General features: G+C 33.0%; 1 protein-coding gene and 1 pseudogene across 4 annotated transcripts; one reads left to right on the top strand and one right to left on the bottom strand.

Annotated features, from left to right (window-relative positions):
* Positions 1–2,971: 2,971 nt before the first annotated feature.
* Positions 2,972–7,223, bottom strand: LOC119639839 (annotated as a pseudogene).
* A 1,187-nt stretch (positions 7,224–8,410) lies between these two features.
* On the top strand, positions 8,411–13,281 carry LOC119639796 (cullin-4A). 4 transcript variants are annotated; one of them, XM_038037469.1, is made up of 13 exons: positions 8,411–8,501; positions 8,574–8,779; positions 8,937–9,440; positions 9,499–9,737; positions 9,807–9,931; positions 9,992–10,327; positions 10,401–10,780; positions 10,848–10,984; positions 11,510–11,899; positions 11,963–12,070; positions 12,151–12,321; positions 12,854–13,006; positions 13,069–13,164. In XM_038037469.1, the coding sequence occupies exons 3-13, from the start codon at positions 8,987–8,989 to the stop codon at positions 13,162–13,164; spliced, it is 2,589 nt and encodes an 862-aa protein (XP_037893397.1). In that variant the 5' UTR covers positions 8,411–8,501; positions 8,574–8,779; positions 8,937–8,986. The 4 variants fall into 4 exon arrangements, with proteins under 4 accessions (XP_037893397.1, XP_037893399.1, XP_037893401.1 ...); XM_038037471.1 differs by having other exon boundaries at positions 8,416–8,501; positions 8,577–8,779; XM_038037473.1 differs by lacking the exon at positions 8,411–8,501 and having other exon boundaries at positions 8,508–8,779; positions 9,070–9,440.
* Positions 13,282–15,147: the final 1,866 nt, after the last annotated feature.

Below are 15,147 nucleotides of genomic sequence, written 5' to 3' on the forward strand. Positions count from 1 at the left end.
TCACCAAATGGAGTTGTTTTTTTTGTTTTGTTCTTAAAGTAAAAGAAGAAAAAAATAGAGAAACAATTAAATGATTAGAACGAAACGAACTCAATTGGCAATCACAACGAAAACAACAACAGCAGCAGTAATGTGGCGTTTATCAGTGATCGTCAATAAAATTCATAACGTAAATTCATTGGACAAACGCCTTAAATCACGCTAAAAGAGGAAGAGGAAAAGGGGGCGAATAAGAGCGAGAGACTGTAAGAAGGAGGAACCGCCGATGCAAGCAGCTACCGCCGCAGACACTACACCGACACAAATTGTATCAGGTATTGTAGTTCATCTAGCTCCTTTTGTTACTTTGTTTGTCCCCGATGTGTGGCTGAGTGAGGTGAAGGGGGTGTGCGCATGATGGCACCGTAGGGAGGACTTCAGACGGTTACCAACGGACTCGGTACTGACCTACGGACGATAGACTGGACCAGGGACGGGGTAATGGGGTAGTGCGATTCTTGCTACATGGAATCGACCTTTTGTACTTTTTATGTTTCCTTTTTTTATTATTGAAACAAGGTGTGGCGGGCGAGAGGACAGAAGAGGAAGGAAAGAGTCTCGCCAAATCGCTCTACCGCAAACACACGCCTTCGTTACATCTTTTTGGTACCAATCAAGCGAACGTTTTGGAATGTTTTTGAATGTTTAGAATGTTTTAAAACATGTCATGGCATAAATAATATGATACGAATGATCCAAAAAAACAAAAAATTTATATGTATTCAAATTTTTTTTATCCACAATCAAATTACTATGCAGTACAACTGCATACATCGTTGGTTAACAAAAAATTAATTCTCCATAAGAAGCTCAACAACGTCATCTTTCCGTTTAGAAGACAAAGGAGAAAGTTAATTTTTCTCCCTTACCCTATTGTCGATGCGTTTAAATGTGATCTTTGAAAATCAGCTAAAATCGTTTCTAATCAGAAATATGAAATTCCCGTTTTTCAAATGCGTCTAAAGTGCTTCAAAATTATTAAGAGAAGATTTTATTTGATAGAAACCAAATAAGAAAGTTATATTTAACTGGGGCCGAATCTCGCATACCCATCACCATTCAAATCTTTAGCACCCTATGCTTTTATTTATAGGAATAAAAATATGAATGGGATAAAACCTATCTTCCACCTTTTAGTTCACGCATGCAAGAACAATAACTGATATATTTGCGCATCCATTACGCATTTTGCATTCTATATCGCACGTACTTGCATTCATACTTTGCTTTATCCAAAAAAAAAAATGCAGAATCAAAAAAAAACGATGGCGGATATAATATCAGTTAATATGGCGTCACACATATTTGTTGCTGTAATGCCGCCAAATATGCATAACGCAGGTGTGCAAGAGATATACGTTATTCAGCAGATATGCATAGAGGCTAAATTTACTGCTAATTTATTTCAAAGGAGTTGTAGATCTCTAATCAACTTTTGTAAAATTTTCGTGTATAACACATTTAACTTGTCGCCTTTTACAAGTTCCCTTATTTGATAACCATCTAGCTGGTATTATCTCGAAAAAATTAGGAATGTGCACAATAATTTTCAGCATTTGTTCTTGTCTAATTTATGAATAATACGCCGAAAATGTCAAAAAAATGATATTATATATATCACAACTTTGTCCAGGCGGGGCCTATTATTTACATTTTTGTAACGGAGCTGCAGGAGCACCCACAGAATACACATACAGACTTCTATCATTGCATGGATGATTTTAGAAAAAACCTAAGACAAAAAAAAACTTACCCCAAAAAAATCTACACCAAAAAAACTTACACCAAAAAAACCTGCATCAAAAAAGCTTACACCAAAAAAATTTACAACAAAAAAACCTGCATCAAAAAATCTTACACCAAAAAAATGTACACCAAAAAAATACACCCAAAAAAAACTTACCAGAAAAAAAAATACACCAAAAATTTCGAAGAAAAATTCTTCTGATTTTTTGTTATTAAAGTGCGAGTAAAATGCTGTTCTATATTATTAATATCGGTGGGCAAGTCAAAATTTGGCTATTAAATCAAACAACAATTTGTTGAGTGCATTACTGCAACCGACAAGGATTGGTCCGCACATTGGTGCGAGGCCAAGCTTTTAATTATCCACAAGCTAAAGTTTTAGGTATAGCTGGTCGTGGTAATAGGTAGAAGGTAATAAAACGAGTTCAGTTTCTTGTTTTAATCGATCAAAATATTAGCCAGAGTTGCTAACGCATTGAAGTGAGAACGTAAAGCATGTGGTTGTCTTTCCAGCCGTCCACTAAAAAGAAAAAATGATACTTTATCACACATTGCAATAGATGCCCCTTACTAGATTACCTTTTAAGATGCCTTCGTCATAAGCACCCTTAGCTAAAACAAAACAACCTTCGCAAAAAAAGCCAGCGTGAAACGAGCTGCGCTCAAGTCTAATTCCATATAGCCGGTAGGATCCTCTTTCAGCTGAGTCAATAATCCCAAGACCACAACTTCTTCAACTACTGAGACTGAAATTTTCACAATGTAATAATTTGAACTTTTTTATTCTGGATTCTGCCGACAGACCAATGTTGTAGTGCGGCCGTGTTCTTTGACCGATGTGTTCCATTTCCCCCATCAACCTGCATGCAAGAACAATATTTGATATATTGGCGCATCTATTAAACATTCTCTATTTTATATCAAACATTCATGCATTCATACTAGTAACTGAGGAAACACCAACCATAAATGTTGCTCTATGATGTTACATATTTCTAGATTCACGCCATCTTCGTCGATTATATTCAACGTTGGAAGCTTTGGGGTTTTAATTAAACATACACAACAATTTATGCCGCTGTGTGTGCAAAGTAACTTCGACTAAAACAATTGCACTGAGAGAAATATGTACTTCCAAATTACTCAACAAAAGATTTGAGTGCCTCTAAATTCAAAATTTATAACATCAGCTTATGTTCTTTATTTAAGTTGTACTTAATAAACAAATTCTTATCGCGACGCTTTATTACGTTGACATAATGATTCCCATTCAATCGGATGCTTTTTCTTTTTATGCGAATACATATTAGCACTAGAATTAAAGCTTCGTAAACAAAACTGACAATTATACAAGGACTCGCCAGTGTGTGATGCGCGGTGTTCTTGAAATAAAAAATACATACGAGCATTAGAAAATCTATTTTCATTTTGATTTAGATCAAGGGCTACTTTTAACGATTTGGCACTTTTAAACGCTTTTTGACATTCTTCACATGTAAACACTTCCGTGGAATGAGTTTTTTTCAAGTGATTACTCAAACAGTGTTTGCTTTTACAAAAACGTCCACATTTGGGACATTCAAGACTTTGAAACGCCTTAAATGCTGTTTTAAATTTTCATCATCTTTAAGCGAACTATCGCAATCTTCTCGCGGACATTTTATGCGAGGGCCGCTATCTTCGAAATGGGAACGTACATGTTTTTCAAAAGATTGATTGCTACGTATTGCTTTAGCGCATACGTGGCATACATTTGGGGCTTTACGATGGCATGAGTTGATATGAATTTGTAGAATATATATTGTATATATGGCGAAGCTAAAGGAAAACAATGCCCTGAGTCAAAAAATGCAATAATAACAATATGGGAGCAATAGTTACGCTTTGGGCGGTTCACATGTATTGCAGAAAAAGAATCGTTGAAAATTAGGAACATGTTTAGATTTGTGATGCTGTAATAAATTATGTCTAGCAAATTTTCGTGGGCAGATATCATAAGCAAAATTTAAGTTCTTCTCGGGTTCATGGTATTGTAAATGGTGATCTTTAAGGCCAGACTTATTAGAAAATGTCCGACCGCATTTTTCACACCTGTAAATGTATTCAGTTTTAGTTGCCATCGATAAAACTTCAAAAAGGCAATAATAAGTACATAAAACAATTCGGGTCCTCATGCTGTTGGACATGTTGTATTATATCTGAAGGACAATTAAGTTTCCGCGTACAACATTTAATGTACGACTCCATGCCAGGATGTTGTGCTTTAAAATGCTGAGTTAAATCAGTGAAATCAGTTCCTGTGTAAGGATAGAGGTCACATAACATTTTTAAGTGCTTTTTTATAAGATTTTCATTTTCCAGCAATGAAAATTTAGCTTTAGCACGCTGTTTTTTTGGTCGTTTTTTTACTCCGTCTCTCTATGAACTAATTTTTGCAGCTGCTCCAGAATTTTTATCCTGCTCTTCTAAATTGTTCATTCGATTTTCCGCGAAAATTGATTTACTTCTGAGTCGTCTTAGGCCTTGTCTTTTCGGTTCAGTTGTGTTTGTTGTTTCCTTAGTCATTTCACATTTGGAAAATTATTAATGCATATACCTTATCCCATTTCTAATGTAATGTAATGTAATGTATTTTAAAAACATAGGCTTTTGTATGATTGGCGAGTATTTGAATTAAAATGTTCAATTTTAGAGTTAGAAAAACCAGTGCTCAAATATGGGCCTTGTACGTAACAGGCGTTCGATTTATTGATTCTTTGCACTTTTTCGCGACAAACAAGTTGAGGTTTTTCAGTGAGAAAATTTCTAAAAAATATAATAAAAATAAATATATTACTGAGACATCAACCAGTTGTCGTTTGTGCAGATCACACAAATCATAGTAACTAACGGACGAACATTCTCTAGTAAAGCAAGAAGAATAGTGCGAGACAATTCAATCTGATGATCGAGCTTCCAAACTTGGAACAATATAAGATTTTCTAGAGAAGCATCATCACCCAAAATAAAAATCACCCAAATTGGAGCATAAGAAAACCATCCATTCTCTAAGAATCTGATTTTTGAGGTTATAATTTTTAATAATTTTTAATCACAACCTATAAGCAGATAACGAAATGATTAATTTTTTATTTTACTTTTGCAGATATTGATGATACACGTGATGGTATAAAAAAGAAATTATCTCTGTTGTCGGTTTTGCCAAAGTAACGGCAACGGCAACGTCAGTATTTGCTTAAAAGTTGGCATCATCCTGAAAGTTTAATGAAACATGGTCGTGAACATGCCGCCAACGTCTTGTCTTGTACGGCAATACAATCACAACGCAAGGACAAACTATGCAATATGAACACACAAGCCCGTTCTGCCATAAAAACTGGTCAGTGCCTAATTATGTTGCCTTTTAATTATTTAGATAGTTTATACAGAAACACTTTACCATTTTGATTTTAAATGGGATATTTTTATGCAAGTTGCGTTTTTTATAGCGGTACTAATAAGTTCAATGGCGTTTTTAGGGATAATAGGGCTTCTTGTTGTTCTAAAAATAATGCAGAGCTCTTTATAGTATTTACATTTAAAGAAAACATATTTCCTTTAATTGCGATTTTTTAAGAAGAGTACTGAACAGTACTTTAATAAATAAAATTGTGAGGTGCCCTTTTAAATATACTATCAGCTTTACGTAATACAAGAAAGCGGTTTTCCACGCCACCATTGCTTTAATATAAACAGCGAATCGAGATCCAACGTCATTTCGTTTTTTTACGTATATATACACTTATGTACATGCCATGCATAGCTCATATGCACTTAGAGTTCGAAATTGTACATGCTTTGGCTTTGTAAACGCTTGTTACAGTGTGAGATCCGATTCTTCTTACTTGGTTTGGTCGCTTTTGCTCTTCTATCATCTCCTCTAGATGTATGTATAGTGTTGTGGAAAATACGCCAACTAAACTTATTTAATTTTACAAGTTATCCGCCCGAGTGGCTTCAAATCTCAAGTGCGCTTTAAAAGAAAAGAATTTATTCTCTGGTTAAATTTATTGCATGTGTATGTGTAAGATATAATCTAAAGGAAATTATTTTGTTCGGCTTACCAGCACCTAAGTAAAAGAAGCAACACGAGCATTCAGGTAAATCACTTCTCTAAGCACTTTCAATATTTTCGACAAAATAAAATCCACGTTACAAAATTTCGTATTCCTTTAGATACAAGCTAGTAAGCAAAATATTAAGATTCTAACGTAAACTGCCTTTCGATTCTACAAAGTCTTTTTCAGATTAACCGCTGAATTAAGTTCGTACCAGTTGAATTTGAAAATTCTTTAGGCACACTTCTATGTTTGAAAATAAATTCGCGATTATAAAATTTCTTAATTTCTTTTATTTTACAAGTTAGCTTAGAATTAAACCGTCATAATTTTTAAACAAAGTCCTCGCTAAATTCCCTGTTGAAAGGCAAAGCACAGAGTCGCTTATAATATATATAAATGGTTAAAGCCCAACTTAATAACTTAAATGTTAACGCTAATCAGCTATGTTAAACGCGCAACTTAACACACCAGAGGGATTCAACTCTGTGAAATAACAGACCAGAAGGGTTCAACTCTGTGAAATAACAGACCAAAAAAGCACAAAGCCATCGGCGAAACACAAATTTTAAAATGAAAAGCCGTCGGCAAATCTTTCTTGCGTTTGTAACCAATTTCTAGTTCTATAGAACAATAACAAAAGGACTCTGTGTTGCAATCTATTTTTTCTATCTTTTATGCAGGGCGTAACTGCAAGCCAGATTTTACTTTTGCATTGAAAACGAAAACGTGAATTTCATACGTGATTACCTGCCTGTGTGTTTCACATAATGCGTTATTCCTATTTTCGAGATGGCACTTCTCGACTTTCTACTTTGCCGAATATTTAGAAAACTGTTTGGCAATTCGCAAATCATATGGTTACAGTGTACACAAACAAACAAAACAAGAATAAAGAGAGCTACTTTGTTTTAAACGTCGAAATTATTTATTTAATTCATGCGTATTTTGTATTAATTGATTGTGTTTAAATAATCATTTTGTTTTGTTTAATCGTGTCAGTGAAGTTCACATCCACGCTGCTTCTTTTAAACTCCCTTTCTTCATCTTTTATTTCAATAATTAATCAAAAATTTGATTTGAGTTCACATTCCTTTTTTGCTTTATTGTTTACATTTATGTTTTCGTTTTGCAAGTCAGTCAATCAAGTACATATGATTTACTGGGCTGAATAAAAAAGTCTTACATTTAAGTTGTTTTCTTAATTTGACTTTCCAAACTATGTGTTTTTGTTTCCATATTTCAATTTCCATATTTTTCTTATCAAGTAATATGGTAACAAGACTCTGCTGTGCTTACCACTTGGGTTTTTTTGGCACCAAAAGCTAAATAATGCATCATTGTGTTTAAGATCTTAGGATTACTTGTTAATGAAAAAAGTCGGAGAAGCTGAGTAAAGGCAGTGTTTATTTTTAAAACTGCAAATCATATGATGAATAAATATTTCTATAAAGTAAAAGTTTTTTCTATTTTTTGAAGACAATGAAGTTGTGTGCTTTCTTTTAATTTGTTTTCAACCACAGCCGGAAACATTACAGCTAATTGTTTGCAATAGTTTATTTTCAAACGTGGCCATCAATATAAATTTAAATGCCAACCATAACATTCCAATAACTATTGAAATACAGTAAGATCTGATTACAATTTTTCTTTAAAATTTCTGAATTTGGTAGAACTTAATTTGTACTACAATTGAAGAATCAACATTTTAAGAAATTAAGACCTGTAAAGACGATTTAATGTTTTATTCAATCTGGATTTGAAAAATTATGTGATATTCGGAAAATTTGATCGAGATATTTTCATGAAAACTTTAGTTCCGTCCCGAGCTCAATAAAGCAAAAACGAAGCTTCATTTATTAAATTAAGTAAAAAAAAGTTGGTAAGCCATACGAAAGGCTTTGCTACTTTATATCGTCAAAAAGGTATTGACGAGTATTAAAATTCGTTAATAAGCTATAATGTTCTTTTAGTTAAATCTATCAATCTAATAGAAATGATTAACGACTTTTTTATGAATTTTCACGTTCTGTGCTTTAACTTCGAATTATTTGTTGGATTCTTGTTTTTCATGCATATGGCTTCGACTTACTTAAAATGTTCTACGGTTAGTTATCTTCAAGCATTTCATATTAAAAATTAATAATAACTAATAATTAATTAATAACTAATTGATCAATCTAGATAAGAGAAAGAAAATCTCGTTACGAAATGCTTGTGTTCCGCAAATTGCAACTGAAGCCAATTTTTCTGGGAACTTAGACGCGATAGAAACAAATCAGACTTGTTTTTTCAGTGAAGCAATGTTTTATCAAATGCAAGTTAGATTCAAAAGAGATATAATCGTCAGCAGTAAAAGGCTAATAGAGTTGTATTTATAAGAAAAATCATTGCCTTTTCTGATTGTTATTTTTGCGCAAACATATGTTAAAAGTGTTGAATTTGCCTTTGTAATATTCCACTTATTTAATTAAACTTGCCTGCACTTTTTTTACATGGGCCACAAATGTCATTGAAAATAGAATTTGCAAAACATTGCCCGCAGCCAAAACGGAGAGTCAAAGGCAGCAGTAAATCAGTAGAATTTATTTAAAAAACGTCCAAAAGATTGTAGAATTGGTAAAATCTCTTAAATATTATGCAAAAAAATTTTTTGTAAAATATAAAAGTTAAATTGTAACTTGTCCCTAGAAGTGTTTCACGCGCAACGACATTATTATTTTAATACCAGCGGAAATTTTGGGTGAACAGAAAGCAAAAGACACTGGCAATTTCTTCTTTTTTTATACAATTGCTTACTAATTTCTGTAGTGTACAAGTACGGGAGATATACTGTATTTTTATTTCAATAATCGTGATAAGAAGATTTTACGTTAATTGTATCTAAACAGGAGCAGGTGATTATCGCTAAAACGAATTTGTATAAAAAATCTGTTTTGTTAACGTTTATCACAATATTTGATTCTTGATTTGGCTGTTGGTTTTGTTTCTTGTAACTTAATGTGAATGGTTGTTGGTGTTCATGTGTGTTTTTGTGTGTTTCGCGGAGGATAGAAAACGGCAAAAGCGTTGTCAGCGCTGCTCACGGAAAGCGGCTTCGAACTATGAGCTCCTCGAAAAAATATAAATACGAAACAGCTACGGAAATCCAGCAAACGGATACTGAAAATTTTAACAATCGTTTTAGGAAAAACGCTGATTATTTTAGTACCGGGCCTTCCACCTCAGCTGCTGCAACGAAAGGACGCACTGCTTTAGGTCAACAAAACACCAACAATAAAAATAACAATAATACGATGCAACGGTCCAGTAGTAACAGTAGTATTACCACTAATAATACCAGCAACAGTAACAATCAGTTTACGCAAAGTGGTGGTGGTGCCGGCAATGGTAGCGATGCTAATGGTGAGCGTCGTTCAAATTTCTCCATGTTGGAAGCTTCAAATGTGAATGAACATCGTTCGTCTATAACTACCTCATCACATTTTAATAAGATGGGCACTCAAAATGCCACTAAGCCGGGCGATGTTAAAAAAATCGTGATTAAAAATTTTAAGGGTAACTAATATAAATTTTATAAAAAAAATATTAACATCTATTGAATTCGTTCTTATAGTCAAACCAACACTGCCGGAAAACTATTCGGAAAGCACCTGTCAAAAATTAGAAGAAGCTGTTGTGGCCATACAACTATCAAAACCTATTAAATACATACTAGAGGAACTGTATCAGGCTGTGGAGAATATGTGCAGTCATAAAATGGATGCTCAATTATACACGAAACTAAAAGATCTTACGGAGGCCCATGTTAAACGCAATGTAGAAACATTTACTGGTGGAAGTATGGATAAATTGGTAAGTTCTACGTTATTTTTATGCTTCTAAGGTAACACTTTAAATAATTCGTTTTTCTATTGCGCGTAGGTTTTTTTAAAGAAAATTAATAATTGGTGGTTATCGTATTGCCAGCAAATGATAATGATGCGTAGCATATTTCTATATCTAGATCGCACATATGTTTTGCAAAATCCCACAGTTCACTCAATATGGTAAGTTTGCCATATTAAGATCCTTCAGAACAGAAAAACATTCAGCTTTGTTTGTTAAAGGGACATGGGTCTGGATTTGTTTCGTACCCATATAGCTTTGAATAGTTTAGTGCAAAAACGTACTGTCGAAGGTCTTCTAATGTTAATTGAGAAGGAGCGCAATGGTGATGCTGTTGATCGCGCTTTGTTGAAAAGTCTTATACGGATGCTATGTGATTTACAGATTTACGTGAGTGCTTTCGAGGATAAATTCCTTGTAGCGACAAGGCAATTGTATCAAGCTGAAGGCCAACGTAAAATGCAGGAACTCGATGTACCCGAATATTTACAACATGTTGAGAAGCGTTTAAACGAAGAGAATCAACGTCTGCTACACTATTTGGATTCAAGCACTAAGTATGTTCTTTCATTTACTTACTTGTTATAAAAGCTATATCTATAACTTCCTTTTTATTCTTTTCTTTTAAAGATATCCCCTCATCTATACAGTAGAAAAGGAACTAATAGCCGAGCATTTAACGCAAATTCTTCAAAAAGGTTTGGACACACTTTTAGAAGAGAATAGACTGAGTGATTTGACTTTGCTATATAGTCTGTTAAATCGTGTTAAAAATGGCACAGCAGAATTATGTGGCAATTTTAATGGCTATATTAAAAAGAAGGGGCGCACCATTGTTATCGATCCTGAAAAAGATAAAAATATGGTGCAAGATCTTTTAGATTTTAAAGATAAAATGGATGTTATTGTACGCACCTGCTTTGAGCACAATGAAAAATTTACTAATTCATTACGAGAAGCTTTCGAATTTTTCATTAACCAACGAGCCAATAAACCAGCCGAACTGATTGGTAAGTTCAAATGTTTTTTTTTCTTTCTATACCGTCGTCAATTATCTGATCAAATTCCACTTTTTAGCCAAATATGTTGATATGAAATTAAGGGCTGGGAATAAGGAGGCAACTGAAGAGGAATTGGAACAGATTTTAGATAAAATTATGGTACTGTTTCGCTTCATACATGGTAAAGATGTGTTCGAAGCATTCTACAAAAAGGTTCGTTCAACAATATATGCGTGTGCTAAATTTATTCTTTCTTTTCAAAAATTCGAAAGCTGCGTAGGAAACATCCAGAAAAGCATATGTTCCTAGCCTAGCCGATCCATCCGTTTATCGTATTCTTGCTATGTTCGCTTTGCTCATAGGCAACAAAGTATAACTTATACTAAATTTTGACCTACATTTACGAGTTCTATGCTAAACTACGTCATTTTGTTGGCAAGAAATTTTATAATTTTCATAAATTTGTCGGTTATGGTGTCCAAAATGTGCCAAAGAGCATATACAACCATTTTATTTGCTTATTAATTTGCATTTTTGTTATAACCACTAGTGTATAGTGGAGTAATTTTATCATTCCGTTTGAACGCATCAGGTTTACGTTAGTCATCTTAACTGAAGTCGAGTGTGCAGTGGTCTGCACACATTCGTCGGTCGAGTTAAATCAATAATTGTAATTTCATTCCTTAATGCTTAACGGACGTATATCAAAGACGTGATTCAATGTCTTTTTCTTCGTAGGATTTGGCTAAACGTTTATTAGTTGGTAAATCCGCTTCTGTAGACGCCGAGAAGAGCATGTTATCGAAACTAAAGCAAGAATGTGGGGGTGGTTTTACTTCAAAATTAGAAGGAATGTTTAAAGATATGGAACTAAGTCGTGACATTAATATAGCCTTTAAACAATACGTTGTGAATATGGACGGCGAAGTGACTAGCATCGATTTAACGGTTAATATATTAACAATGGGCTATTGGCCAACATATCCCTTAACGGAAGTGAATATGCCAACTCAACTAGTGAAACCACAACAAGTTTTCAATAAATTCTATTTGGCCAAACATAGCGGTCGCAAACTGCAATGGCAACCAACGTTGGGTAATTGTGTGCTTAAAGCTCGTTTCGATGGGGTAAGTTCCCTCTTCCATTTAATAGCATTTTTCTAATATTTCACAAGAAAAATTTGCTTGCAGGGACCAAAAGAATTGCTGGTTTCTTTATTTCAAGCTTTAGTCCTTTTATTATTTAATGAAAAAGATAACTTGGCGTTTGAAGAAATACTTGCAGCAACAAATATTGAGGTAATGTATACGAAAGAAAGTAAAATTTAAAAAAATATATAAAATTCTAACAACACGGGAGAATTTTTTTATTTTCAAAGGATGGCGAATTGCGTCGTACACTGCAGTCACTAGCTTGTGGGCGTGCCCGCGTTATATCGAAGGAACCGAAAGGAAGAGAGGTGGAAGACGGTGATCAATTCCATTATAATAATGAATTCACCAACAAACTATTTCGCATTAAAATCAATCAAATACAAATGAAAGAGACTGTAAGTATAGCAACACAAAACAGCAATCGGTATTCTTATAACGAAATTTGGATGCATACCACTTACAAAATGGCAACGAGGCGTCAATGTTACGCAAAAAGTTTTCGTGAATTTGACAAATACTTGGCTTCGATTTCATACCAATATGCTTATGATGCATTAAATATTTATTAAAAATTTGACTAAAGTGACAAACGAAACGATGAACAAGCAAACAGGCTTCAGAGCATAAAGCAAGTAACAAGGTCTGGGCAGCCTTTGTTTACATCCGCAAGCATTTGTGGTTTGTGAGCGAAACAGTTTTCATGTTCGCCCTTAAAGCAGGAGCAAAGGATATATAAATTAAATATCAGTTTTCTGCATCATTAATTATGATTTTACGAACTTCACAAATAGACTGAGACATTATTAACATGTCTTAAAAGTAATTTAAAACTGGCCAAATGTACATTTGTATGCTTTCAACTTAAGACAGCGGATACCAAAATATAACGAAAAATAAATTGAAAATTTTTCTTTATTATTTCAATAGACGGAAGAGCAGAAAGCTACCGAGGAGCGTGTTTTCCAAGATCGACAGTATCAAATAGATGCTGCTATTGTACGAATTATGAAAATGCGTAAAACATTGAGTCACAATTTACTCATAACTGAACTGTTTAATCAGCTAACATTTCCTGTTAAGGTAAAATTAACATTAAAGTCTTATGTATTAAGAAAATATTATTCGATACTTTTTCCTCTTAGCCCGCTGATCTTAAAAAACGCATTGAATCTCTTATCGATCGTGACTACATGGAACGTGATAAGGATAATCAAAATCAATATAACTATGTGGCTTAAGCAGAGGACACATACTATTACAACCCTATCTATCTCTATCCCTTTCCTTCTCTCTCATTTAGCTAAGAATCGAGGCTTATATTTGTTCAGATTATGTTCCCCCAAAAAAAAAAAAAATACAAAACACGGTTAACAAAAATCTTACAAATATATGGAAAGAAAGCAAACAGACCCCTAAATAAAATCTCTATTTGTACATGTAAAATTTCTTAAAGAAATTCCTATATAATTAAATTTAATTGTAAAAGAAAAGGAAAAAAATAATGGAAAATTTTAAATCATAAGTTTTTTCGTTTCTCCTCAAAAAAACATAAACAAAAGTACCAGGCACTCGTATCCAGCTACTCCCATCTCAGTAGTGTTTTACATAAATTTACTTCTACAATTTTTGTTTTACTTTTAATGCACTAACGCGTGGTTTGTAAAAAATAAACCTTTTGAGTACCGAATAGAAACGTTTTGGTTATTTGTTTTTTTTTTTTTTCATTTATTCAGTTTAATAAAAATTTAAATGAAATTTTTAAAAATTTGCAATATTTTCTTAATCTTTGCAAAGAATAATAAGAATAAATTTACCCTTAAAGTCTTTTTTCTTAATTAAAGTATATTTTAAATAAATGAAAAAAAAATATTAAATTCACATACAGAATGCTTCGTAACCGCAACAGTTTTTTCTTTGATGAACTGCTAGACAACGACATGTCTCGGATAGCAGCTAACGAACAGCAGCGCAAGTAGTAGAAATGTCTAAGACTGTCCTTAGCAAATGTTTACGTCTTCTCTAGGTTATAAATTAGGGTTTCTATTTCCTCCTTCTTCCCGAAGTTGTTCTGTAATCTTGAATGCCTTTCAGCTTTCCGTCGGCCACTATAAAATTTTGATCAACTTTTTGTGAAGTGTCGTCGGGTTCAGCGAAGTGGCTTGGGGGAAGAGGTGGCTTTCCATGTAAATAAACTAATAAAACAAAAAGGAATAAAACTGATTTATGTGAAATTTAAGTCACTTGTGAGAAAAAGTATACGTCTAGCCGCAATGAACGATCACTCTGAAATTTTGTGGATTTGTTTTTCAACAAGTTTATATAATAAATAAAAAATTCATGGACTTCATATTTGCCCTTTTGTACCTACCGCTTATTTTGAAAGTGCCCTAAGTCCACTTTTCAAAAAAATTAAGACAACCATTGAAATATTTACATTTCTACGTTGTCTTTTCATTTTAAAGCAAATCGCAACTAATATATTTAAAATCCCTAAGATTTTTTTTGTATGAGGAAGTTCAAATGGTTGATGAAATGGTAAAATGTTTGTTACGAAAGTGGTTCAAGTGATAGTAGATAAGAATTTTGCAAAATTACAGCTTTATGTTTTATTATCAATAAATATATAATTAATAATATAATATATAATATAATAATACAACTTTCGCTATAATCTTGGTTCAATCAGGATTGAAATTGCTAGCAACTAGATACACCAAAGAGATTCCCAGGGAAACTATGTGAATCTCAGATCGGTCTCCTTGTCAATACATGAAATATATAAAATTGTAAATAAACGAAATACATGCGCTTACCGTCAATAAACTGTTCAAACTAGAACTTAACTTTGTTAAAATTAAGGAAGATTTTAACACACTAAATAATGCTCTTATTTTCCTTGAAGTTACTCTCTTCTTGTTTAACTTATAAAACTTTTATTATCAAATAAAATAAAATGTATAATTTTATAATTTTTTTGATTTTTCCTTATTTCGGTTTTATGTAAATGTTTCAAAAATTTCTTCTAATTTTTAACCTTCTTAATTGCTTTTTTTTAATTTGTTTTAGAATTATTCATTTCTTACAACTTCTTGGTGTACTTGTGAAATAGCCATGTTGAAACTAATAGAACTGCATTGAGTTGAATTTTCATTAAAACGGCTGAAAGCCGTTATCTGGTTTTTCCCTTTACAAGATTTATAAAAATATACTCTTTTGTTGAG

The sequence above is a fragment of the Glossina fuscipes genome, unplaced genomic scaffold (genome assembly GCF_014805625.2).
Source record: "Glossina fuscipes isolate IAEA_lab_2018 unplaced genomic scaffold, Yale_Gfus_2 113, whole genome shotgun sequence".
Lineage (NCBI taxonomy): Eukaryota > Metazoa > Arthropoda > Insecta > Diptera > Glossinidae > Glossina > Glossina fuscipes.